Source organism: Erythranthe guttata, chromosome 10, assembly GCF_056151865.1.
Source record: "Erythranthe guttata isolate IM_541 chromosome 10, IM_541, whole genome shotgun sequence".
NCBI lineage: Eukaryota > Viridiplantae > Streptophyta > Magnoliopsida > Lamiales > Phrymaceae > Erythranthe > Erythranthe guttata.
The window spans coordinates 5,964,699-5,988,094 of NC_142542.1; the positions used below are offsets into that span (position 1 = coordinate 5,964,699).

General features: G+C 33.9%; 4 protein-coding genes and 1 long non-coding RNA gene across 5 annotated transcripts; 2 read left to right on the forward strand and 3 right to left on the reverse strand.

The window, feature by feature from the left end:
- Nucleotides 1-153: 153 nt before the first annotated feature.
- On the reverse strand, nucleotides 154-2,367 carry LOC105968990 (uncharacterized). The gene is made up of 2 exons (XM_012993705.2): nucleotides 1,964-2,367; nucleotides 154-979 (listed from the first exon to the last, which is right to left on the reverse strand). The coding sequence occupies exons 1-2, from the start codon at nucleotides 2,064-2,066 to the stop codon at nucleotides 423-425; spliced, it is 660 nt and encodes a 219-aa protein (XP_012849159.2). The 5' UTR covers nucleotides 2,067-2,367; the 3' UTR covers nucleotides 154-422.
- Nucleotides 2,368-3,512: 1,145 nt separating this feature from the next.
- On the reverse strand, nucleotides 3,513-5,487 carry LOC105968460 (putative GATA transcription factor 22). The gene is made up of 3 exons (XM_088824455.1): nucleotides 5,169-5,487; nucleotides 4,554-4,937; nucleotides 3,513-4,114 (listed from the first exon to the last, which is right to left on the reverse strand). The coding sequence occupies exons 1-3, from the start codon at nucleotides 5,373-5,375 to the stop codon at nucleotides 3,734-3,736; spliced, it is 972 nt and encodes a 323-aa protein (XP_088680581.1). The 5' UTR covers nucleotides 5,376-5,487; the 3' UTR covers nucleotides 3,513-3,733.
- A 4,407-nt stretch (nucleotides 5,488-9,894) lies between these two features.
- On the forward strand, nucleotides 9,895-11,207 carry LOC148767363 (uncharacterized). Its single transcript, XR_016033842.1, has 2 exons — nucleotides 9,895-10,310; nucleotides 10,938-11,207. It is a non-coding gene; the product is annotated as an uncharacterized LOC148767363 (long non-coding RNA).
- A 3,969-nt stretch (nucleotides 11,208-15,176) lies between these two features.
- On the forward strand, nucleotides 15,177-19,605 carry LOC105966139 (beta-galactosidase). The gene is made up of 18 exons (XM_012990699.2): nucleotides 15,177-15,733; nucleotides 15,847-15,942; nucleotides 16,047-16,159; nucleotides 16,263-16,329; nucleotides 16,428-16,520; nucleotides 16,621-16,764; nucleotides 16,909-16,997; nucleotides 17,085-17,190; nucleotides 17,283-17,370; nucleotides 17,457-17,575; nucleotides 17,651-17,815; nucleotides 17,920-18,095; nucleotides 18,186-18,295; nucleotides 18,365-18,474; nucleotides 18,558-18,668; nucleotides 18,750-18,848; nucleotides 18,935-19,140; nucleotides 19,221-19,605. The coding sequence occupies exons 1-18, from the start codon at nucleotides 15,557-15,559 to the stop codon at nucleotides 19,327-19,329; spliced, it is 2,178 nt and encodes a 725-aa protein (XP_012846153.2). The 5' UTR covers nucleotides 15,177-15,556; the 3' UTR covers nucleotides 19,330-19,605.
- LOC105966149 (acyl-CoA synthetase family protein) lies at nucleotides 19,491-23,262 on the reverse strand. Its single transcript, XM_012990712.2, has 6 exons — nucleotides 22,837-23,262; nucleotides 22,542-22,734; nucleotides 22,156-22,345; nucleotides 21,815-22,018; nucleotides 20,656-20,955; nucleotides 19,491-20,577 (listed from the first exon to the last, which is right to left on the reverse strand). The coding sequence occupies exons 1-6, from the start codon at nucleotides 23,026-23,028 to the stop codon at nucleotides 19,593-19,595; spliced, it is 2,064 nt and encodes a 687-aa protein (XP_012846166.2). The 5' UTR covers nucleotides 23,029-23,262; the 3' UTR covers nucleotides 19,491-19,592.
- Between the last annotated feature and the right edge of the window lie 134 nt (nucleotides 23,263-23,396).

The window sequence follows — 23,396 nt, forward strand, 5'->3', positions numbered from 1 at the left end:
AAATTGAAAATTTTGGTAATTTGGAATGAAAATACTCTCTCCAAAATCGTTAATTTTCTGATCGAAATCGGCCGAATTCGAAAAATTCCATGTTATTAGTCACCTAAAATATGAAATGCATAATAAAATTCAAAATCAATGAGAAATTCGCTATTAAAAAACAAAATAAATTTCAATTCACAAGCTGATGAAGTTAGAATATAGATCCCTATCTCATCTAAAGAAGAAAAATCTTCTCTTAAAGAAGCAGCCTATATGATATCTTCTTGTTCCAGAAGAGTTATTTATTGCCCCAAAAATTTGTACAGATAAAATTAAAAAAAAAAAAAAAAAAAAAAAAAAAAAAAAAAAAAAAGCCTGGGAGGAAGGTGGGGGGTTGGAAAAGTTTAGCTACTAAAAGAAGACAAGAATCTAAAAAAACATCAAATGGTTGGAACAGAATCAGATCGAATAAATTCTTCGAGAATAGCTTTATCTTCATCAATACGCTTCATTTCTTCTTGGTTCACGGGTTTTACCTTTCTCCTCTCTTCCAATATCCATTTGAAAATTTCACGTTGCTGTTCCTCAGGCATGGGCTGGCGCACAATCACGGGCTTTGGAATCGGATGAAAATATACTGTTTCCTCTCGGATTAGAATGGGAGCAGTTTCAGCAGCAGGAATGGGTGCAGCTTCGGAAGCATGAATGGGTGCAGCTTCGGAAGCATTAATGGGTGCAGCTTCGGAAGCATGAACGGGAGCAGCTTCGGAAGCATGAATGGGTGCAGCTTCGGAAGCAGGAATGGGGGCAGCTTCGGAAGCATGGATGGGGGCAGCTTCGGCAGCAAGAATGGGGGCAGCTTCGGAAGCAGGAACGGGGACAGCTTCGGAAGCAGGAACGGGGGCAGCTTCGGCAGGAGGAACGTGGGCAGCTTCGGGGGGGACTTCACTTTGGTCTTTCTGTCTTTCTTTCTTACTCGGCAGAGCAAACATGTACGCTACAAACACAATTAACAAACGAATATCAGATTACATCAAAGCTTCAATCAATTAGTGTATTTTTCTTTCTCTCTTTGCTGAATCGTTTTTTTCTAGATCAACAACGATGGCAGAGCAAAAGAATTGTCTGACAAAAGCAAGACAAATAAATAAATTGTTATGCACACCAATTAACTGGCTACAAAAGATTAACATGTAAACCAAATTACCAAACTCAAGAGTCGCTGTTATTTTTTATCCTGGCGGTGTTTATTCCTGCAAACCATGGCAGCCTATTTTTATGATGTTTTAAGTTGCATTTTAATCGAAGGGTTTGAGCAAGGAATTTCAAAGTCATAATAACAAATCCATTTGAGCTCGTTTCTATTGACCATGGGAATTTCAAATCTCGAGCACTCGTTTTTCAGTTATTTTTTTAGTCATCGCTGTGGATGTCAAATACGTCTCATTTGGAGTCATTTGAAATCCGTCCTCAAATCCTCTCTTAACAAATCAAATCAATGAGCTTGTTCGATCCGACGTTTCCATGGCAATTCTGAGATAATCCCGGTTATAAGTAAAATTTTAAAAGCTAGGTTACAAAATTCTCCGACTATCTTAAAAGATGAATCCTTCACAACAGCAGTTCATATATAATCGAAATAGTCACAGTAACCTTCATGCATAAACCTAGGGTTAAATACTTCGAATTGCAATCAAGTGATGACCAAACACCTTCCGTTTTTCATTTCAAACTGTGATCTTTCCCTCACTTAAACCAAAAAAAATCCTCCAAATGCATAAATTGAACGATGTAAAATGCTCGATCGAAGAATAAACCCACACACACACCCACACCCAGAAATCAGTTCAAGAACATCGACTAAACTAAAATTAAGACAAAACCCAGATTACTTCAAAGCATAATTCCGATTGTGTTTCAACATTTCATTAATTAATTACAAAAGCCAAAAATAAAAAAAATAAAATTAATTAAAACTAACCAGCGAGACCGAAATTGGCAATCAAAAAGCCGCGCCAGAGATATTTGGTGAATCTGACAGCAGTTGAACTTGGAATCTGATACACCGGTGGGCTTCCCTCCATTTTCACTATCTTGCTTATTCCTTCCTCAATTTTCGTCTGCGGTTTCTGTAGGGGGGGAAAGTGTGCGATTAACTGGATTTTGACAAATTGAATCGTTAAATTGAGCTCTGAAAATGGAAAATTTGCAGTAGATTGGGATGATCTTGAACATGGATTTTCTAAACTTGGGGGAAAAGGAAAGGGCTTCCCCAATTTACAAACCCTAATCGAATAAATAAATTATTATTTATCATTTTGAATAAATAATTAAATAACTTTTTTCTAGAGGCGATTATTGGAAAACCAATTAGAGGATTTTTTCTTATAAAACTCGTTTTATTTTTTTGTTTTTGCAAGAAAATCACGAAATAAATAAATAAAGGGTTATTTGCAAATTTGCATTCACCTCCCAGAAACTTTGGTATTTTCAATTATAACCCAAACATTTAACCTTTTGGCATATATACCCTTCTATCCATTTTTTCGTTAGTTATACCTTAGTTTAATGAGTAGAATAGGAAAATTATATACAAAATGGCTATTTAATTAGTTTACAATTGCTAGTAATTATTTTTCTTGCTATTATTATTTTTAATGTTTTTCATGAATTTATTGTATACTACTTGATAAAGTACATCCAAAACCAGACGAAATCAGAAATCAGAAATCAGAAATCAGAGAAGGAAAAGAAGAAAGAGAGAACACCGTACGTGATAGAGTTTTTGAATTTTTTATATTTGTTTTTATTTATGGAATATACAAATTAAATTAACAGAAATGAAGGAAGAGTCTGTACCGATATTTCACAGTGGGACCCGCCAGCCAGCCGCATACCAACATAACGGCCACCATACATATATTATTATATTTCTTAATTTATCTGATTTTTATTTAAATAATAAGCACCACTTTGTAGTTTATATAATTTCTCTTTGTCCAGTGTCCACACCAATGTTTTGAAACCCGGACGTGATCGGCCGGTTGAACCGATTAAATCACGAACCATTGTCTTGTCCGCTCCGGTTTGACAGATTGAAACGTAATATCGGAACTCGAGTGAATATCGGGTTCTTTTTGTCCAAATTTTTGTTTTTTGAAATAAACAAATAAAACGGCGTTATTTTACTGCCCACTTGAAAAAATATTAAATCCATTTATGTTTCAATTGAAAATGAATAATGAGTTAGTGTATGTGAAAGAAAATATGTTTTATTTACTATTAAAAAATATGTACAAATAATTGTAAGAAAAAAATAAAAAATCGGTTGAACCCGATTGAATCAGTCCAACATTGAGTCAGTAGCTTGTCCGGTCTGATTTTCAAAACATTGGTCCACACACACTTAGATAATTACAAAAATAAAAGCAAATAAATAAAAAACGAAATTTGAAGGCCTCAAGTTGCATATGAGCTGCCTGCTTGGCTCCATATTAGGTTATCAACTTGTTCAAATCCATCCAAAAATGTTTACAACACATCGCCACACAAATTAATTAATTAATTTTTATTACTCTTATTTAATTCATTAAATAAAAACAAAAACAAAACAAAAATCTCACTCTCTGGATCTCCTAGCTACCAAATGATCCATCACAAAAACTTAAATAAAGATTGTAATCTGCCCTAATTCTTGATTTAACCTATGATCTCTCTAAATAAGAATTAAATAAATAAATTGGAATTAATTTTAACCATGAACTAGGCCAGAAGATAGAGCCATAAGCAGAATTGCAGCATCCTTTTCATCATCGGGGAAAACTCGATGAATCGATAAATTGTTGCTCAAATTAATCAAGAATTCCTCGAAACCGAGCTTCTTCTTTCCGTTATTAGTACTATCGGCCGATGATCCGGCGGCATTAGTATTATTATCAGCCGTTTTGAAGCGTTTCTTGAGCTGCGACGAGTGTCCATTATTTTTGCCCATCTTCTCCTTGTGCTGCACCTTGATCTTCAGCACCGGTGGCGGCTGGTTGGCGGCAACCACCGCTCCGCTGGCGGCAGCTGCGGCTGCGGCCATTGCCCGCCTCGCCTTCCTCTGCCTTATCCCACACGCGTTGCAAAGTGACTGTGTGCACATCAAATGTAGAAAAATGTTAAGAATTAGATATATTAATTAACATGGTGATCCACTAACTTGTGTGAATTTTGTTTACTTTCTCTGTTTCGAAATAAGTGTTGTTTTAGATTATTGCACATGTAATAAAAATAAATTAATAAATATATAGTGTGACTAAAATAGATTTCTCATTAACTTTATTTTCACTAAATCATTCTTAATCTAATTAAAATTAATAAAGGCAAAATTGAGAAAAGAATAACTAATGCATCGTTAGAATTGTAAAGTGCGTATAAAATGAAAGAAGACAAGTTCTCCGATCTCCAAAACGACAGATAATTTGAAAACAAAGGGAGTATTAGAAAAAAATATTTAACTAAGGAATGTGTATTAAATAATAATTAAGAAGAAAAAAAATGATGAATTAATTAATGAATGAATGAATTACCTTAGGGCCTTTGGGACCACTTCTCCAGAGAGGAGTTTTGGTGGTGTTGCAATCAGCACAAACCCTAATTGGGTAGTTGCTGTTGTTGTTGTTGTTGTACGAGGAACTATTGCCGCTGCTTAAATGATCGCTACTTTCTAATAATGAAGAATTTGAAGATGGATTCTGATCGCTGTCGATCTTGGATTTTGCCGGAATATTCTTATTCATCCTCTTCATCAACCTTATCTTCGAAGACATCCATTTCACTGGATTAATATCCGCCGCCGCCCCTTCGTCTGGTTCTTTCTTCCATAGAGTTATTTTCAGACCATTATTATTATTATTATTATTACTATTCTTGATCTCGTATGATGATCCTCCGCGATAAGCATAGTTTTCATCCTACAAGATTATTAAAAATAAAATATTAATTAATGAGAAATGGCAGCATATATATATATATATATATATATATATATATATATATATATATATATATATATATATATATATATATATATATATATATATATATATATATATATATATATATATATATAACATTGTACTAATTAATTAATGGTTGAACTACAAGAAGATCATGCAATAACGAAGGTAAAACTATATATGTACCATATGATCTTGAAAGTGGGGCTGGTTGTACAGTTGATGATGAGGTGGCGTAGTGAAGAAAAGTTGAGACGAAGAAGACGAAGAAGAAGAAGAAACAAGTTGATGATGAGTAGCGATCAAGGCGAAGGGAAGCTGCTGCTGGTAGTGTTGTTGATCGTGATCCTTGTGGTTCATTTGCTCTATTGCAGGCAAAGAGTTTAGGTTCATTTTATTATATTATATATTATATTGAAAATTAGGGTTCTTAGCTAGCTTGATATATCAATCAAGTACTGTAGAAGGAAGTGTTGATTAATTATGTGTGTAGAAGGTTCTGTTCATCATGAGCAAAGTTTTGAAGCTCTTTTAAAGGAAGATGAAATGGAGGGGGGTGGGGGTGGGGGTGGGGGCGAGAAATTCACGTGACTTGTTGACAACCAAACAAACATGTACAAAAAAAGACAAAATGAAAAGGAAGGAGCAGAATGCAACCACACCACCATATATTTCACAGAACCCTATCTTTAAATTAATTATTAAACCCCCTTTCATTCTTATAATATATAATTAAACATGACTTGTATTTTATTATATTACATTACGACTCTTATAGTTAGTAGATTAATATTCTTGATGCATAGATCAGAAGTTGCTAGATCTAATTAGTTAATTAATCCTTAATAATGTTCATATATATATATATATATAGTAGAACATGCATGCACGTACGATTGATCAGTAGTGATGGGATTAATTAGTATGAACAATATTGCATGACCCTGGGAATAAACTTCTGACATACATAATATAAATATGTAATGTTAGCATGCATGGCCAGAATTTTTCAGTTAGGTAATAAGGAAATTAAATTAATGCATATTCTGTAGTATATATGATACACTTTAGGAACTTGAAGTGACATATAAAACAATTTCATATGATTTATTACATTATACAGAATTTAAGATTACAGGGTCGGTTGATGGAATTTTCAAATTAAAAAAAAAGAAACCCTCAAGATATACTGCACCACATTATTAATTTTATATTTATATATATATATATATATATGTATATTAATATTATTAATCTTGATATATCTATCTTCTGTAGATTTATATACAATCAGTTGTATGTATAGATGGAGTTCATGATGAAATAATATTATGATTGTCAAAGTGTTGCCAAAAGGCATTGAATGCCTGCATGTATAGGACAAGACCACCTCCCCCACACCCATCCTAATATTAATCTTACTCTTTTATCACTTCATAATTCACACACACACACACACACACACACACACACACACACACACACACACATATATATATATATATATATATATATATATATATATATATATATATATATATATATCAACTTTATTACAATTTTTTTTAAGCTACGGTGGAGCCAGCATATGGCCAACGGGCCATCCAAACATTTCTCAAATCTCTGTTATTTTATATATATAAATATATATAAAATTGTGTCGGGTGATCCAATTAATTGGTAATTTTCGAGCATTCGATTTTGACCATAATTTTAATTTAAACAAATAGCATATGTCTAAAGTTCCAACTCAACCGATCATATTTAGTACTCATTAACTCGTTTTTGCCGTTTATGATAATTTTCATTTTCATTTTGTTTTATTTAGAATTTCATTTTAATATGATTATATTATAGAAATCAATTCAATTTTGAGTTTACATAATTAAATAAAAAATTAAGATCCAAATTAAACTAGAAGGCTCTGATAGAATGTATCGATAAGATATACATATATGATATACTAATTCCATAGGACCCCAAAAGTTTTTGGCCACTTGACCAATTCTGAAAGCAACTAATCAATTATTCAATTACAAATTAGATTTCTTCATGCCTAGTAGATTCCATTTAATTCATCTTTCTTTCTTTTTTTCTCAATATTAGATCTCTTTTGATATTTTTCAATAACAAAGCAAACATTAAAACATTATTTATTTTATATTCACTCCAAAAAAAAATAACACACAGAGAGAGAGAGAGAGAGAGAGAGAGAGAGAGAGAGAGAGAGAGATGAGGTCATATGGTAGGGAAAATTATGACAAATGTTGTAATAATCCTTAATTAGATACATACATACATACATAAACATGAAAAATGAAGACCATGTTTAATTAATTTTACAATATTAATACAAGCAAGATTTTTGTGTTGGGGAATATTAATAAATTAAAGCTCCGTGATTTCATTTTCAGTGAGGGATCATACAATTGGTCAACTGCATGCAATTGGTCCTGTTTGCAGTGTGATGAGTGTGTGTGTGTGTGTGAAATATGATCATACACTTTTCTAATTTTTTGCAGCAACTTGCTGTACATAAATAATCATCTAAAAAAACATATTTAAATTTCATACCATAAAACCCTGCGATCAATCCCAGCCAAGCAAACTTAGATTTCTTAGATCTCTACAATTTTAACTAATCACTGCAACTTGTGTTTCAGTTGTGCTACCGCCGATTTCTATAATAATAATTAATAAATAATATTACTAATAATAAAATCAAAATTTAAAAAAATAGTAATAATAACTAATATTTATTTATATATTTTTGAAAAAAATTCAAATTCTTAGATCCAAGTACAAATGCCATGAATTTATTTATGGGTCAATAAAACATACTATTTGTAGGGTGTTCCTTGGATAAAAACACTTCCTGACAGACTATATATATATTAAAAATAAATAAAATTATTATTATTATTATTATTATTATAAATATTAAATGAGAGAGAAAAAAGAATTAGTATATGATGAGCAGAGAGACCACGTATGCGGAGCAAGAGTCACTTGTGGGCGAGGACAGTGATGGAAATAAAAAAGTTGTCAGTAATATGAGGTATGTCCAAACTAAGGTAGTTTTCATGTTGCTGCCTCTAAATCTGTAGGGCCCTTTCCTCTGACATTTTTATGAAATGTCGAAAAAGCCCCCGTCCCCCACATTGGTTTTTACGGCTCACCACGCGCTGTCGTTGTCCACCAGGACTTGGTACAGACTTCAAAACTATATGTTAATTTTATTAATTAATTTACAAACAATATTATATTATATAAATACTTGTCAAATTATTGAATCCTTAATTAGTTATGTGGTTAGAATTGTAAATATGATGGTGTCTTATATCACATCACATTATCTATGCTATGCACCTACTATTTATTTTATTTTCAATTATATTTTTATACATATAAAAGGTACATGAATTGAGAACACTAAGACATAGGTGGGGTATATGATATTAGGATTGGCTAAGAATTTACATAAAAATGGCATCTTTTGTACTCTTAAATGTGGTATCAAACTATCAATAATTTACGGAATCAAAGTCACTCATTGTTCGGCAAGGTCCGTAAATATGTCGCTGGAAAAAGACAACGAGTTACGATGGTATTATAGAGAGAGAAAGAGGAGAGAGAGAGAGAGAGACATAACGATTATGGACATGAGAGAATACTTACATGAGTGGATGGACATCCATGATTAACTCTTCAATTTGTACGGTCAAGATCAACAGTTGACTTGGAGTTTTGGGCTTAAATTATTGGGCACAATTCCTGGAGTTGGGCTGCCGAAAAATTAATTAAATCTGGGCTCAAAACTTTCGAATAGAGACCGAATAATCTACATGAATCAAAAAGGCCCAACATCTGTTATATATCAACTTCACTTGGTTTTGTTGGGCCCAAAAGAAAACTATAATTTGCTTTTATCTAGAAAATCCTTTTTTAAATATAAATAAATTATAATTGTATATTATTATTATTATCCGTCTCAAAATTAGATTAGGAATATTTGGACACCCAAAAACTATTAAAAATAAATAAATAAAGGAAAAACAAAATGCATACTTTCTCGTATAATTTGTGGCAATTAATGACTTTTATATAAATTGTGTTTACTGAATTTTTATGTTACTTGAAAATATTGATTGAATAAAATTAATTTTCAGTCATCTCCTTGGACTTAAGGAGTTCGTTAAAGACGACAAGCTTCAAATTTTGAAAACTCGTGTACGTGTTTTATTCTTTTGAAATATACGACGATGAGATTTGGACTTTGATTTGACCTTTAAAAAAAAGTCAAGGTCACGTGGGCCCCACAATTATTTTAACAATTATCTAGTTGTAATTATTCGTTTAATGGGAAAAAAATATAATATTTTAATCGACATCATATTCATCATGAGTCATTAGCCGATAGCTTAACCAACTTGGATAACAAGATTTGGATAAATTCTAAACTTCGAATCAATAAACAAAAAGAAAAGAAAAAATAATTAAATATAGATAATGTGAAAATTGGGGCCCACCTAGTTTCTCGTTGAACTGAAGGTATAGCCCAACTAACCATGACATGGCATTCTCATCCAAAAGAAAAATTGGTTTGATTTGTTATTGGACTAATTCACACGTAACTTTCTTATCATTTAATTTATATTCTAACAAAAGTTATTATTAGGAATATGACTTCTTGCATGCCTTTTATAGTTACGTTGCATGTAAGCAATTGAATATTTGGTGCAAATTACTGCATGGCTGAAAAGACAAAGGTACAGCAACTAGCATAATTATTAAAATAATTAAACGTCACACTTTTATTATAATTTATATATTATCTTAGGTTATATGAAAGAAAAAAATCTTTTTTTAAGGTTATTTAATTTATGAAAAAATAATATTATTAAAATTGTTTTAAGGGGAAACTACAGATAAATCCCTAATCCAAAACTCAAAACACAGATCAGTCCCTAGGTAGTTTCCCCAAGCAATTCAGTCCCTACTCACGCGCCTAACATGCAGATCGGTCCCTAATAAAATGTGCAAATACTAAAATACCCTTTACTTTATATTAATTTTACATAACTTCTTTTCAACTTCCAACGCGCCGTTTGTATTACACGCTCTTTGCCAGTTTATACCCATTTTCAGACCAAGAAGAAACAGAGAAGAAACGAAGAACAAAGAAACGAAGAACAAAGAAACAACAAAGAACGAAGAAATTACGAAGCACGAAGAATCAACAAAACGCAGAAAAATAATAAAGCGAAAGGAAAAATAAAAATAAACAAACCCATTTATAGACAATGGTGAAGCATGGTAAACAACAAGGTTTGATTTTTTTTTTTTTTTTTTCATTTTATTGGAAACAGACCCATTTGGGTGTTGCTTGAGCTTGCAAAAGGTTAATTTGTTATAGAATTGCATGATTTTGAACATATCCACTCATGGGTATTATGCCTCGACTTTATTCGGTGTTTCCCCTAATCATTAAATCGGTTCCAATATCTGTTGTTCTGTTGTTTGGGTTTGCAAAGATCATTTATTTGTTGTCGAATTTCATGATTTTGTAATAGTTTTCTCTTGGGTATTATTCTTATGATATGGGAAAGAGGCTTATTGTATTTTTCGTACTGGTTCTATAGTATGTGTCATGCGCAGTAGTGGTATTAATAGTGCATTTAGATGGTATTGACACAGGGTACTTGAAGTATAATGTTTGGTGGTTCTGTAGTATAAGTCATATGCCACAATAGTATTGCTAGTGCTGTTGAGTGATATTGCTAGTGCATTCGAATAGTATAATGTTTGATTGTAGTGTAGTATGTGTCATATGCAACAATGGTATTGCTAGTGCATTTGGATGGTATTGAACGAAATTACTGGAAGTACTAGTAGTTGAACTTTATAGTACGTTGTATTTGTTATAATTGTAGTTTTATGTGTATATAATTGCAGGAATTGATGTAAAAGAAGATTGCAGTAAGCTATCAATAGGCTGCAGGTGCTCACCGATCGCTTTTCAAATAGATGAATGTGTTTTTTGTGCCATAAACAATCTGTCCTTTTGTTGTAGAGCTAATAATACTATTGATTAGCTCTACTCGTACTTTTCCATTGTATACATTGTACTATATGTTTCGATGAAATGTACTTACCTTTTGAACACATGGTACTTTATTTTGCGATTAATTAGTTTGTATAAAGAATATAAGCGTACCATAAAAATGAGCAACAAATACTTTCTAGTCTATTCGAAGATACTTTGTCAACACTAGACTTGTACTTACTTGATGAACAAAGCGTACTTCACATGTGTATTCACGAAAAACTTACCATAATCGATGTTGATCGACTCCCACATTGTTCCTATTCATTCTTAATAGTCTTAAACTGAAGAGTTGTGTCTTAAAATGCGATCATATGGATGCATTGGCCAAACAATAATATATAGAGTGTAACAATACTATATGAATGGCAAACATATACTTTATCAGTGAACAAAGCGTACTATAGTCACGAATCACTTGTACTTCACATGTGTATTCATTGTACTTACTTGATGAACAAAGCGTACCATATTTTTTGATGAATTGAATTGTACCAATTTCATTGACGCTTTAATGATCAATAAGTACGGGAGATGCATAAATTATGTTTTAGATGATTATTTTAAGGTAGGTGAGCATTATTGTTGCGTTTGGAATACAAGATCCCATAAATATGTTGAATTTCATACATGATACTCATATACTATACAATATATTCATACAAGTCTATAATGCTCAAGTATAAAACTAATATTTTCCTCAATTGTTACCATAATCGATATTGATCAACTCCCACACTGTCTCCATTCATTCTTAATAGTCTTAAACTGAAGAGTTGTGTCTTAAAATGCGATCATATGGATGCATTGGCCCGGAAATAATATATAGAGTGTAACAATACTATATGAATGACAAACATATACTTTATCAGTGAACAAAGCGTACTATAGTCACGAATCACTTGTACTTCACATGTGCATTCATTGTACTTACTTGATGAACAAAGCGTACCATATTTTTTGATGAATTGAATTGTACCAATTTCATTGACGCTTTAATGATCAATAAGTACGGGAGATGCATAAATTATGTTTTAGATGATTATTTTAAGGTAGGTGAGCATTATTGTTGCGTTTGGAATACAAGATCCCATAAATATGTTGAATTTCATACATGATACTCATATACTATACAATATATTCATACAAGCCTACAATGCTCAAGTGTAAAACTAATATTTTCCTCAATTGTTACCATAATCGATATTGATCAACTCCCACACTGTCTCCATTCATTCTTAATAGTCTTAAACTGAAGAGTTGTGTCTTCAAATGCGATCATATGGATGCATTGGCCCGACAATAATATATACAGTGTAACAATACTATATGAATGACAAACATATACTTTATCAGTGAACAAAGCGTACTATATTCACGAATCACTTGTACTTCACATGTGTACAAAGCGTACTATATTCACGAATAACCCTAACTTTACCAGCTTATACATTGTACTCTTATGTTCACTAATTAAACAACAGTACATAGGTTTTACATAGCATGTAGACTGCAAATATTACTAGATTCAACACTATCAAACTATGAACTACTCCACCTTCAGAATTGCAATTCTTCACTTCACTTTCTCGATGGACTTGGTTCATCGACGCACTTGTAGCTTCATTTTCTTCACGATTTGAGTTGGAAAAAGTTTGCGTAACTTCAAATGGTTCACACCAATGGGAGTAACCATGGTGTGGGCAACAGTAAAACCCGAACTGCACTTGTGAATGAATTCTTTTTGTCTTTCTACGTCCTGGTCGAGTTCTCAATCAGCTGCATTAACAAAGACATCGGGCGGAGCATTACACGCATCGTACAAGTCAAAGTCCTCATCAAACGAGGGAATTGGGTTAATCGTGAATTGATATACCTGCTTGTACGTATCCGAATAATGGTTACGTACTGTCTTCCCCATTATATTATACTATGTTTTCCCACCAACAGTACCAAATTTACCTATCACCCATATTATTCAGATGAAGGTTACGTACTATCTTCCCCATTATATGATACTATGTTTTCCCACCAACAGTACCAAATTTACCAATCACGCATACTATACGAACAACGATTACGTACTGTAAGTACCATACGTCCATACCATATTTATATTAGCATGATACTATTACGTGCCATATTTTATACTATGTATCACAATAATTAACGACCATAAAGAAATGCATTTCAGCAGTACAGAAAAATATGGAGACCTACCAGCCATCGGTGCGAACCCTCTTTCCACGCGAATTAGCTTCATCTTTGCGGATCACGACAATGTCGACCACACTCATCTTCATTATCAGATGCTTATATCGACAACTTCCAAGAATCACAGTGGGTACATCATTAGATACATCATTTGTAGCCATTGTGGGGTGGGTGGGTTTTACAATGATATTTTCTTTGGAAAAAGAGGAAACCAGAGGAGAGAAAGAGAGAAGAAATAGAGAAGAAAGAGAGCAGATAGAAATGAAGAAAGAGAAGAAAGAAAGAGAAGATGAAGAGAGAGAAAATGAAGAGAGAGAAAAGGAGGAGAGAGAAAAGGGTGAGAATGAAAAAGAAGAGAGAGAATATAATAAAATATATAAAATTCACATTAGGGACTGATCTGCATGTCAGACGCGTGAATAGGGACTGAATTGCTTAGGGAAACTACCTAGGGACTGATCTGTGTTTTGAGTTTTGGATTAGGGATTTATCTGTAGTTTCCCCTTGTTTTAAAACTCTCTTTTTAAGGTTCTTGTTGGCGATGAAAATTGTTTTGAAATAAATGTCGTTTAAGATTAATTATACATTTAAAGTAACGACTAATGAAAAAGTAGGACAGTTATTTTAATATTAATGAATAAAGATTCATCGCAACTAAAGCTTGGATTTGTTTTAATTTAAATTAATAATGCCCAAAAGATGATGGATTAGTGTATGGTGCTTGAATTAGATAATGCATTAGTGCATGTCAGGTAGCCATGCATTGTATACGTACAAATTAATATATTTTTTTTTATAAACAAGATTAGACCACCTAATTAAAGATGGAATAATAATAATTTGTGGAAAATCTATTCTTTATGCTTCTTTTTGTAATGTTCCAGATGACCTAAAATCTACATTAGCTTTTTAATGTAAAGATTATAAAGAATGCCATCTCTCTCTCTCTCTCTCTCACTTTATTTTTTTTATAATCTTTCTTTTCAAATGTAAAATTAAATATTTATTATATATAAAAAAAAAAACAAGAAAATATTGAAAATATGAAATAAAAAGGGTAGGTAAAAGAGGGCTATTAGTAGCCAACTGGAAGCTTGTGCTTATAAATGAAAAAACTCTGGAAGCAAACAAATTTCCCAAACAAGTTTTCCAGGAATTAATGACATGTTTGTGAATTGTGAGGCCTACGCCAACTTGCAAGAAATTAAATAAAAAAGAAAATAAATATTATCTGGATTTAAATGGTATGTGCATATGATTTAATTGATGCTAGCTAAGTGGATTGATGTTTGGTCCAAATATGCTCAAATTAATATTAACCACATACAATATGTTTTTAGAAAACTCAATTATTTTATCGGAATAATATAATATTTGCTTTCTAAAAAAAATATATAATATTTGAGGGGGAACCCGACGTAACAATTTTTGGCAAAATGATTCAAATTTGGATCAATTTGACACGGATTCACTTGCTCCAGTTACGAGCTTATCCCTTGTGAGACGGGACTAAAATGTAAAACTTCATTGGTTAAGGAGGGAAAAATACAGTTTTCGTCCCTAAAGTTTGCACCGATTTCACATTTGGTTCCCGATGTTCACAAAAAACACATTTGGTCCCTTATGTTTCAAAAGTTTGACACTCTTAGTCATTTTCGTCAAATATCCATTAGCACTAATGGAATCAAGCGTGTTCGTTGCACTGACTTAACTGACGGATTAACGATAAATTAGTGAAAATGATCGAAAGTGTTAAATTATTGAAATATGAGGGATTAAAGGTGTTTTTTGTAAATACGAGGGACCAAATGTTTATAATCCGTGCAAAATTGAGGGGCGAAAATTTTATATTTCCCGGTAAAGGATGAACGGGTGGGCCCCTACAATCTATGAATCCACTCTATAAATCTTTATGAAGCAGTTGGAGCTTCCCCAATTTCTCATGCACAGATAACCAGAAACTCCACTCAATAAATTAACTCCCCCACATTTCTTTATACATTCAGCTGCACACAACAAAGATATAACTATTAAATACAACTTTCATTTTTTTTTCATTCTTGCAAGAATCAATAAAGGACGGTTTCTTGGACGTTTCTTTTTTTCTCATCTTTTCTTTCTGTTCTATTTTCTGTTTTCTAGTGCTCGATTAAAGATTTGATTTTTTTAACCTATTTTCAAGAACCCAAACAAAAAAAGAAAAAGAAAAAAAAAAACCCTGTATATATATTGCTAGGAGACACCCCAATGAGAAATGGGTTCAATCTTGAAAATGTCGAAAATCAAATTTTTGGTGGTTACGGTTTTGTTGGCAATTGCTTGTTCTTCTGTTAGAGCAACTGTTTCTTATGATGACAAAGCCTTTATCATTAATGGGCAAAGGAAGATTCTTATATCCGGTTCTATTCACTATCCAAGAAGCACTCCTGAGGTAAAACAAATAATAAAAATCGAATCTTTTTTTTTTTTCTTCTTTTGATTTATGTGTAATTTAATGTTGATTAATTGATTTTTTTTTTATTTTTTTTTTATTTTGGGTTGTAGATGTGGCCTGATCTTATACAGAAGGCTAAAGATGGAGGATTAGATGTTATACAAACATATGTGTTTTGGAATGGGCATGAGCCATCTCCTGGAAATGTATAATAAACCTGAAAAAAAAAAGATTGCATTTTTATTTTATTTTTTTATATTATTTTTTTTGCTTTTTTAAGCTGAAACATTGAATCTTTTTTTCATTCCAGTATAATTTCGAAGGGCGGTTCGATCTTGTCAAGTTCATTAAACTAGTACATCAGGCCGGGCTCTACGTTCATCTCCGAATCGGGCCTTATGTTTGTGGAGAATGGAATTTTGGGTAATGCTAATTAATTTTTACAGACATGCAAAATAATATGAAATTATGTTGTGTTTCTTGATTATTATTACTGACATGCATATTGCTCTGTTTTCTGGTGCAGGGGATTCCCTGTTTGGCTGAAATATGTTCCAGGAATAGAATTTAGGACAGACAATCAACCTTTTAAGGTTTGAATTTTTATTTTTTAAGGTTTGTTTTGTTGACTAAATTGCATTAGTTTAATTTATTTCAGCTAATGGGTTTTGGTATTCATTGACTTGTTAAGGTTGCTATGCAAAGATTTGTTGAAAAAATCGTCAACTTGATGAAGTCGGAAAATTTGTTTGAGCCTCAGGGAGGGCCAATAATCATGTCACAGGTTGAAAAAGAGTGTGATTTATTAGTCTATTTTGCTTGTTTTTTACCCATAAATTAATTAATTTAAAAAAAATTAATTTTGTTGAATCGAAAAACTGCAGATAGAAAACGAATATGGACCGATAGAGTGGGAAATTGGTGCTCCGGGTAAAGCTTATAGTGCATGGGCAGCAAAAATGGCTGTTGGCCTCGATACCGGTGTTCCGTGGATCATGTGCAAACAAGAAACTGCTCCTGATCCAATGGTAAGAAAATTCTGATTACGTTTTTTTTTTAAATGATCAGATAAAAAAATATTATATTAAGTGTATTTATCTTCTCGTCTCTGAATTTCAAATTTCGGATATCTTTTTAGATATTTTGCTAATTCGGTATTTTAACTCTTCCAGATAGATACTTGCAATGGTTTCTACTGTGAAGGCTTCACTCCTAATAGGCCGAATAAACCGAAAATGTGGACTGAAGCCTGGACTGGCTGGTAATTTATCGAATTATCAGTTCTTTATATAAATATTTATATATTTTAATAAAATATTTTTTTGAACTTTTTTTATATGTGATTTAGGTACACACAATTTGGTGGTCCAGTTCCTTACAGACCTGCTGAAGACTTGGCTTTTTCAGTGGCTAGATTTGTACAGAACAATGGTTCTTTCTTCAATTATTACATGGTAATTGTTTATATTTAATTCTCTTCCAAATAGGCATTTTTGTTCGATAAACAAATAATTTAATAATTCTTGATTATTGTTATTTGCTACAGTACCACGGAGGAACGAATTTTGGTCGAAATGCAGCTGGTCTTTTCGTCGCCACCAGCTACGATTACGATGCTCCAATAGATGAATATGGTAATAATTGCCTAAGTGCCATTACTGTAAATTAATCTTTATTAATGTGTCTTATATAAATAAATACGATTATTTTTCGTAATTAGGACTTCTGAACGAGCCGAAATGGGGGCATTTGAGGGATTTGCACAAAGCAATTAAGCAAAGTGAAGCAGCTTTAGTTTCTTCATATCCCACAGTAACATGGCCTGGGAAAAATCAAGAAGTAAATTATACTTTATATTCTTGTGACGATTTTTTTTTTCTTCCCTATTAACCTTGGCTCGTAAACCCATCGTAGGTTCATGTCTTCCAATCAAAATCGGGGGCTTGTGCCGCATTTCTTTCCAATTTCGACACTACATATTCGACAAAGTTGACTTTTCGAAATATGCAATACGATTTGCCCCCCTGGTCAATCAGCATTTTGCCCGATTGCAAGACTGCAGTTTACAACACTGCAACGGTAAGAAATTGATAATCATCCAAAATAAATCAATTTTTTCTATTAATGAAAAAAGAGCGATGGATTTTAATATTCGATATGCATATTTACGTATGTGGCTGCAGATTAACTCAAAAGGGTCCGAGGCAAAAATGGTACCAATAAGTAGTGGATTAAATTGGGAATCGTATAACGAACAGACTCCTTCTGCAGACGACGGCGACACACTTGCAATGCAAGGTTTGTGGGAGCAAGTAAATGTTACCAGAGATTCCTCCGATTATCTATGGTATCTGACAGAGTAAGTGTATATCAAGAATGTTCGTTATTATTTTATTATTGAATTTCTCGTTCGTCTATATAATACGTATTTTTTTTCTACTATTTACAGCATCAATATAGCTTCGAACGAAGGATTTCTAAAGAGCGGACAGTGGCCACTTCTCACAGTAATGTCAGCTGGAGATACTTTGCATGTTTTCATCAACGGCCAGTTTTCAGGTAATTAGAAACCCGGGTTTTCATCGTATCATAATATGCATATTTTTCACGCTGAATTATCTGTGGCAGGAACTGTATACGGAAGCCTGGACAAACCGAAATTAACTTACAGCAAATACGTTAATTTGAGAGCGGGAATTAACAAAGTTTCTTTACTTAGCGTCTCCGTTGGTCTACCGGTTAGTTTATACCTTCTTTCCGAATTACTTATGCTATTACATTGTTAATGATAAAAATCGATTTTTTTTTTCTTTCCGGTCAGAATGTTGGGGTGCATTACGAGAGGTGGAATACGGGAGTTCTTGGTCCAATCACATTGAAGGGTGTCAATGAAGGGACAAGAGACTTGACAAAGCAGAGATGGTTTTATAAGGTTTGTGCTACAAAACAATTATTTTCGAGCATTACAAAAATTCATAAGCGTAACACGACGTTTGTTTTACTTCGTGTATAGACTGGTCTGAAAGGAGAATCACTAAGCCTTGCTACTGTCAGTGAAAGGGTAAAAGGATCCCTCCAGCTGGCTCAAAACCAACCTCTAACGTGGTATAAGGTAAGTTTTCGTCCGGTAAAAAAAACTCAACTAATCTAGCTTATAAGTTCGTGTAACATATATATACGTTTTTTGATTTGTTACAGACAACATTTGACGCACCAGAAGGAAACGATCCATTGGGATTAGATATGATTAGTATGGGAAAAGGTGAGATATGGATAAACGGGCAAAGCATAGGCAGACACTGGCCTGGATATATAGCTAAAGGTAGCTGCGGTGAGTGTAATTATGCTGGCACTTTCACTGAGAAGAAATGCCAAAGAAATTGCGGTCAGCCCTCTCAGAGATGGTAATAAAAGCTTATTTGACAGCATTAAATGACTTTTATTCATATTAGAAAAAAATATCTCTAAAAATGAGAACTTTTAGGTACCATCTACCGCGTTCATGGCTGAAACCAAGCGGGAATCTGTTGGTTGTATTCGAAGAATGGGGTGGCGATCCGACTAAGATCTCTTTGGATAAGAGAATAGCATAGTCATGCATACATACATATAAAGATCAAGATGTATCGTCTTCGAGTAAAAGATGCTTCAATGGAGGATTTCGAGTTTAAAGAAATTTCTCACTGTTTGCCTAGAGGGGGTGAATGGCAAATTGTAAAGATATATCATTCTCCAGTCAGCAATATACGCAATGTGAAAACAAGTTTTTTATACACACATATTGTTTTCGAGACATGATAATACATATGTAAGAATTAAGATTCAGTTTTAGTTATACATACCGTGATGAAGCTATTTATACGTCCAAAGTGTTGCATACGAAATCCATATCCTTGTTGTTTTCGAAAACATCTTTACCTTGATGCCTCCACCTCATTACTCTTGCGAGAAGATCCTTTTGCATGTGGGCCCCGTCTCCATCAATCTTGATTTCAAGCAACCTTTTGATACACTGAAATAGATAATCCCAACTCTTTGATTTCAGTTGGCAGATAAAATTCACTCCCTCCTCTTCGGTTTCAAACATAGAAGGAGAAATACTCTCGGCAACATCTGTTATATCAAAGACGATTCTACACCCTGCAATAGCCTCCGTTTTAGTATAATGCTCAATCCATATCAACGAGTCCCCCTGCCAATAGTAGTTCGGTACTTTTTTGCCTTTTCCAGAATTTTGCATATCTGAAAGCTTTACAATAGATCCAGTAGCAGCATAATGCAAAAGCAAGGAGCATCCTGCTAAATTTAAACGATTAGGACACAGAAGCAATATGCCTAACGGCACCTTCCTCAAAAAAAGGTTTCGGTGGAAGCTGAAGCCCTTTGCGTTGGAACTCGAAACACCACTCGTTTTGAAAATCTTAATATACGTGTCTTCGAATTCCTTGAGCCAAATAAACACCGCAGAACTATCCAGCTCTTGGGGAGTTATTCCTTTTTTATTGTGTAATAATTTGAGCCTGCTAGTCTTCTCCTTAGGAACCCGTTTTACCTCTGTACCTTTATTTGGGCAGGAGCATTTCAGAGTCCATAAATCCGAAACCTTCACTAGATAATCAACGGTGAGTGATTGACTAGATTCGTTCATGGGGTTTAAAAACCAGGCAATAAACTTTGCTGCCCCTGAGGGACAAGCTACTTCAGAATCATGCATTAGACGAGACTTAAGCTTAACTGACGTAGGGAATGTTCCGGAACCAAGATTATCTGCGGGAATGCTATCACAAAAGAGCAATATGGATGCATAAAAGAACCAATCAGGGAAGTTCACCACCATGGACCTGTAACACGATAGATAAAATTAGTTTTCCAAAAAAAAAAGTGAAAATGATTATTAAGAGACAGGTAGAAGAATGTACCACATGGATTTATGATCTACTGTACTAATCTTTATTGCAGTTCTCAAGGGAGAGGAATGTGAATGAACTCCAGCAGTAGAAATCGAGCCACTTATTTTGCAAAGCAAGCACTGAAAGTATTCCAGGGATACAGGTGCAGCCAAAATTCTCAATAAATCATGGTCGTAGGGGAAATACGCATGAGAAAATGGGAGCTTCGATCCAACCTCCATGGATATTCCCCACCACATCGGTCTGGAAATTATATCAAGCACTTGCCCAACAAGCACGGTCAGAAATTCCATGACGGAAGCCAGACCCCTGTTACGTAAATCCAAGCCTACCAATTTAGTGAAACAGTAGTCAGATGAGATCTCCTAAGTTACTTTCAAGTTTCGTTCAAATTATATAGGTTACATAAAACCTGACCTCCTAAAAGAATATACATTGTATTTTTTCATTAGAAACAGAATTTCAGAACTTCTCAGAAAATAGCATAAACTGAATGTGTTGTTTGAATTACAAAGTTTAAATCGAAAAGGAGAAAGAATTTGGTAAAAGATCAAAAATATTAAAATGAAGGGTAAATTCCACTTTACCCCCTTGTACTCTGCCCAAGAACCACTTTACCCCCTCGTACTCTTAATTTCGTCGATTTACCCCCTTGTACTTGTACAATTTTCCAATACAACCCTCTTCGTCAACTTTTTTCGATTTTGACTCTGACGCCATTTGGTCAAGAGTCAAAATATTGACGTAAATATTGAGTTTTTTCGATTTTGACTCTCGAGATTAGAAAAGAGAAAGTTTCACACATTCATATATTTTTTTCTTTGCACTGGGTGGAATCGATCAATTTTTGGGTCTTGATTTTTACTAAGTTAGGGGTTCAATTTGGGGATATCTTGGAAGGGGAAGTGGTGGGAGAAGAATAAATGACAATATTGACGGAGGAGAAACGACGCGTTATATGCAGTGGCAATTTTGTAATTTACAGAGTTGACCAAATGGCGTTAGAGTCAAAATTGACAAAAAATGAAGGAAAGGGGTGTATTGGGAAATTGTACAAGTACAAGGGGGTAAATCGATAAAATTGAGAGTACGAGGAGGTAAAGTGACTCTCAGGCAGAGTACGAGGGGGTAAAGTGGAATTTACCCTAAAATGAAATTACAAACTTACGTCATTAGGAACCACTTGTGCAACAAAGCCCTTGTCTCGGCGAAAATCGAGGGTGATATGGCAATGCAAATCAGTTTGGATCTCCACTCTATCCTATTGTAAATCTCCATGCTCAAACAGAGGAATGGCCTTTCGACGATTTCTTGCAAAATTTGTGATAAATCTTGCTTCAACATCATCGGATCTAAATGCCATAACATCAACCTGCAAAAGCAATTGAGTAAGCTTGCAAACACATACATATATCTCACTTTTTCGACGATGCTTTCACAAAAAGGGAGTGACAAATAGTTTTACGTATAAAATGGTAGCACATACTAAAATTACACATAGCCCCCCACCTTGAAGGTATTTCGCCATTCTTAACTGTGAACTCATTTGTCAAATGGCCAACTAAATTTGCAAGAGCAGAAGTGCTGGAATCATCGAACTCCATATCGACATCGGAAGTCGACGGCAATGCATGTGGAGAACAGGGTGCAAGAGCTGCTACTCTGATAACGTTGTGCAAAAGTAAAGCAGAAAGGTTACCTGCAGCAAATATATTCCACGATTCAAGATACCTGAATGCCGAAACAGGAAATAAAACTACCCGAACCACCCGGTTACAGAACAAGTAATGCAAATTTAATCTGAAATTAATCTACCATAGAAACGTAAACGTAAACGCAAAGTAGAAAAATACTGAATGTGCATTGATAATAACAATTAACAACATAGAGATAACCTTTATTATGTCCATCAAATTTTCCCAAAATATCGGCACACATTTCCACAACACTGCCACAATCTCTTCCCGGAATCAAACCGCCCACTTTCAAAACCCGATAACTATTGATTTTCAACACCTTGCACTCAATCGAAGAAGATAAAACAGCAACTAATGTTTTCACTGTAAATTCAATCGCCGACTCATAGACCTACGAGAAATCAAAAACCAAAATCAGTAAACAAAAAAAATCAGAAAAATCACCGATTACGTAATCGAAATTCGATGATTTTTAGGGAAACCTAAAGCAGACCTGTGGAGCAATGAAGCCCATGAGCGAGAGAGCGGTTTCCAGAACGCGAACCCTTGGCGCTTCACTCAGGTTGAGTGAACGGTTCAGAACATAGAGAGAGTGATCTACTTCATTTTCGGCCGCCGGATGTTGAGTCTGGAGATTGGATGCTAGTGCACCAAATAGAGAGCTTATCTCTGGGAATCTCGACATCGGAGAAGAGAGAGAGAGAGAGAGAGAGAGGAGAGAGGAGAGAGATTCTCCCGCCAAAGGGGGTGGCTATTTCAGATTAGGGCTCGGGCCGGATCCGACAAAAATCAATTTGTTGGGTACGGATCCATACTCCAATTATTGGGCTCGATCCGGATCCGACTAAAATCAATTTATTGGGTATGGATCCATACTCCAATTAGTGGGCTCGGTTGTTTCAGTACATGGATTTTTTCCAAATTCAAAACTACGATTACTCTTTCGATAACTAATTTTAACACATGGCTACTTTCGATAATGTAATACATCATGTTAACGTTTTTTACGGTCCATTAGCTTGAAAATGCATATCCTCGTAATTACTCAAAGGG

Excerpts from the sequence above, each read along its gene's own strand:
- LOC105968990 (XM_012993705.2), bottom strand. The coding sequence starts at position 2,066 with ATGGAGGGAAGCCCACCGGTGTATCAGATTCCAAGTTCAACTGCTGTC. Across the intron at positions 980-1,963 it reads TGCCAATTTCGGTCTCGCTG|CGTACATGTTTGCTCTGCCG; the intron begins GTTAGTTTTAAT and ends TTGTGTTTGTAG.
- LOC105966149 (XM_012990712.2), bottom strand. The coding sequence starts at position 23,028 with ATGTCGAGATTCCCAGAGATAAGCTCTCTATTTGGTGCACTAGCATCC. Across the intron at positions 20,956-21,814 it reads CACAAGTGGTTCCTAATGAC|GGGTCTGGCTTCCGTCATGG; the intron begins GTAAGTTTGTAA and ends TTTACGTAACAG. Across the intron at positions 20,578-20,655 it reads GTAGATCATAAATCCATGTG|GTCCATGGTGGTGAACTTCC; the intron begins GTACATTCTTCT and ends ATCGTGTTACAG.
- LOC105966139 (XM_012990699.2), top strand. The coding sequence starts at position 15,557 with ATGGGTTCAATCTTGAAAATGTCGAAAATCAAATTTTTGGTGGTTACG. Across the intron at positions 15,734-15,846 it reads ATCCAAGAAGCACTCCTGAG|ATGTGGCCTGATCTTATACA; the intron begins GTAAAACAAATA and ends TTTGGGTTGTAG. Across the intron at positions 16,330-16,427 it reads CAGACAATCAACCTTTTAAG|GTTGCTATGCAAAGATTTGT; the intron begins GTTTGAATTTTT and ends TGACTTGTTAAG.
- LOC105968460 (XM_088824455.1), bottom strand. The coding sequence starts at position 5,375 with ATGAACCTAAACTCTTTGCCTGCAATAGAGCAAATGAACCACAAGGAT. Across the intron at positions 4,938-5,168 it reads CCCACTTTCAAGATCATATG|GATGAAAACTATGCTTATCG; the intron begins GTACATATATAG and ends ATAATCTTGTAG. Across the intron at positions 4,115-4,553 it reads GTGGTCCCAAAGGCCCTAAG|TCACTTTGCAACGCGTGTGG; the intron begins GTAATTCATTCA and ends ATGTGCACACAG.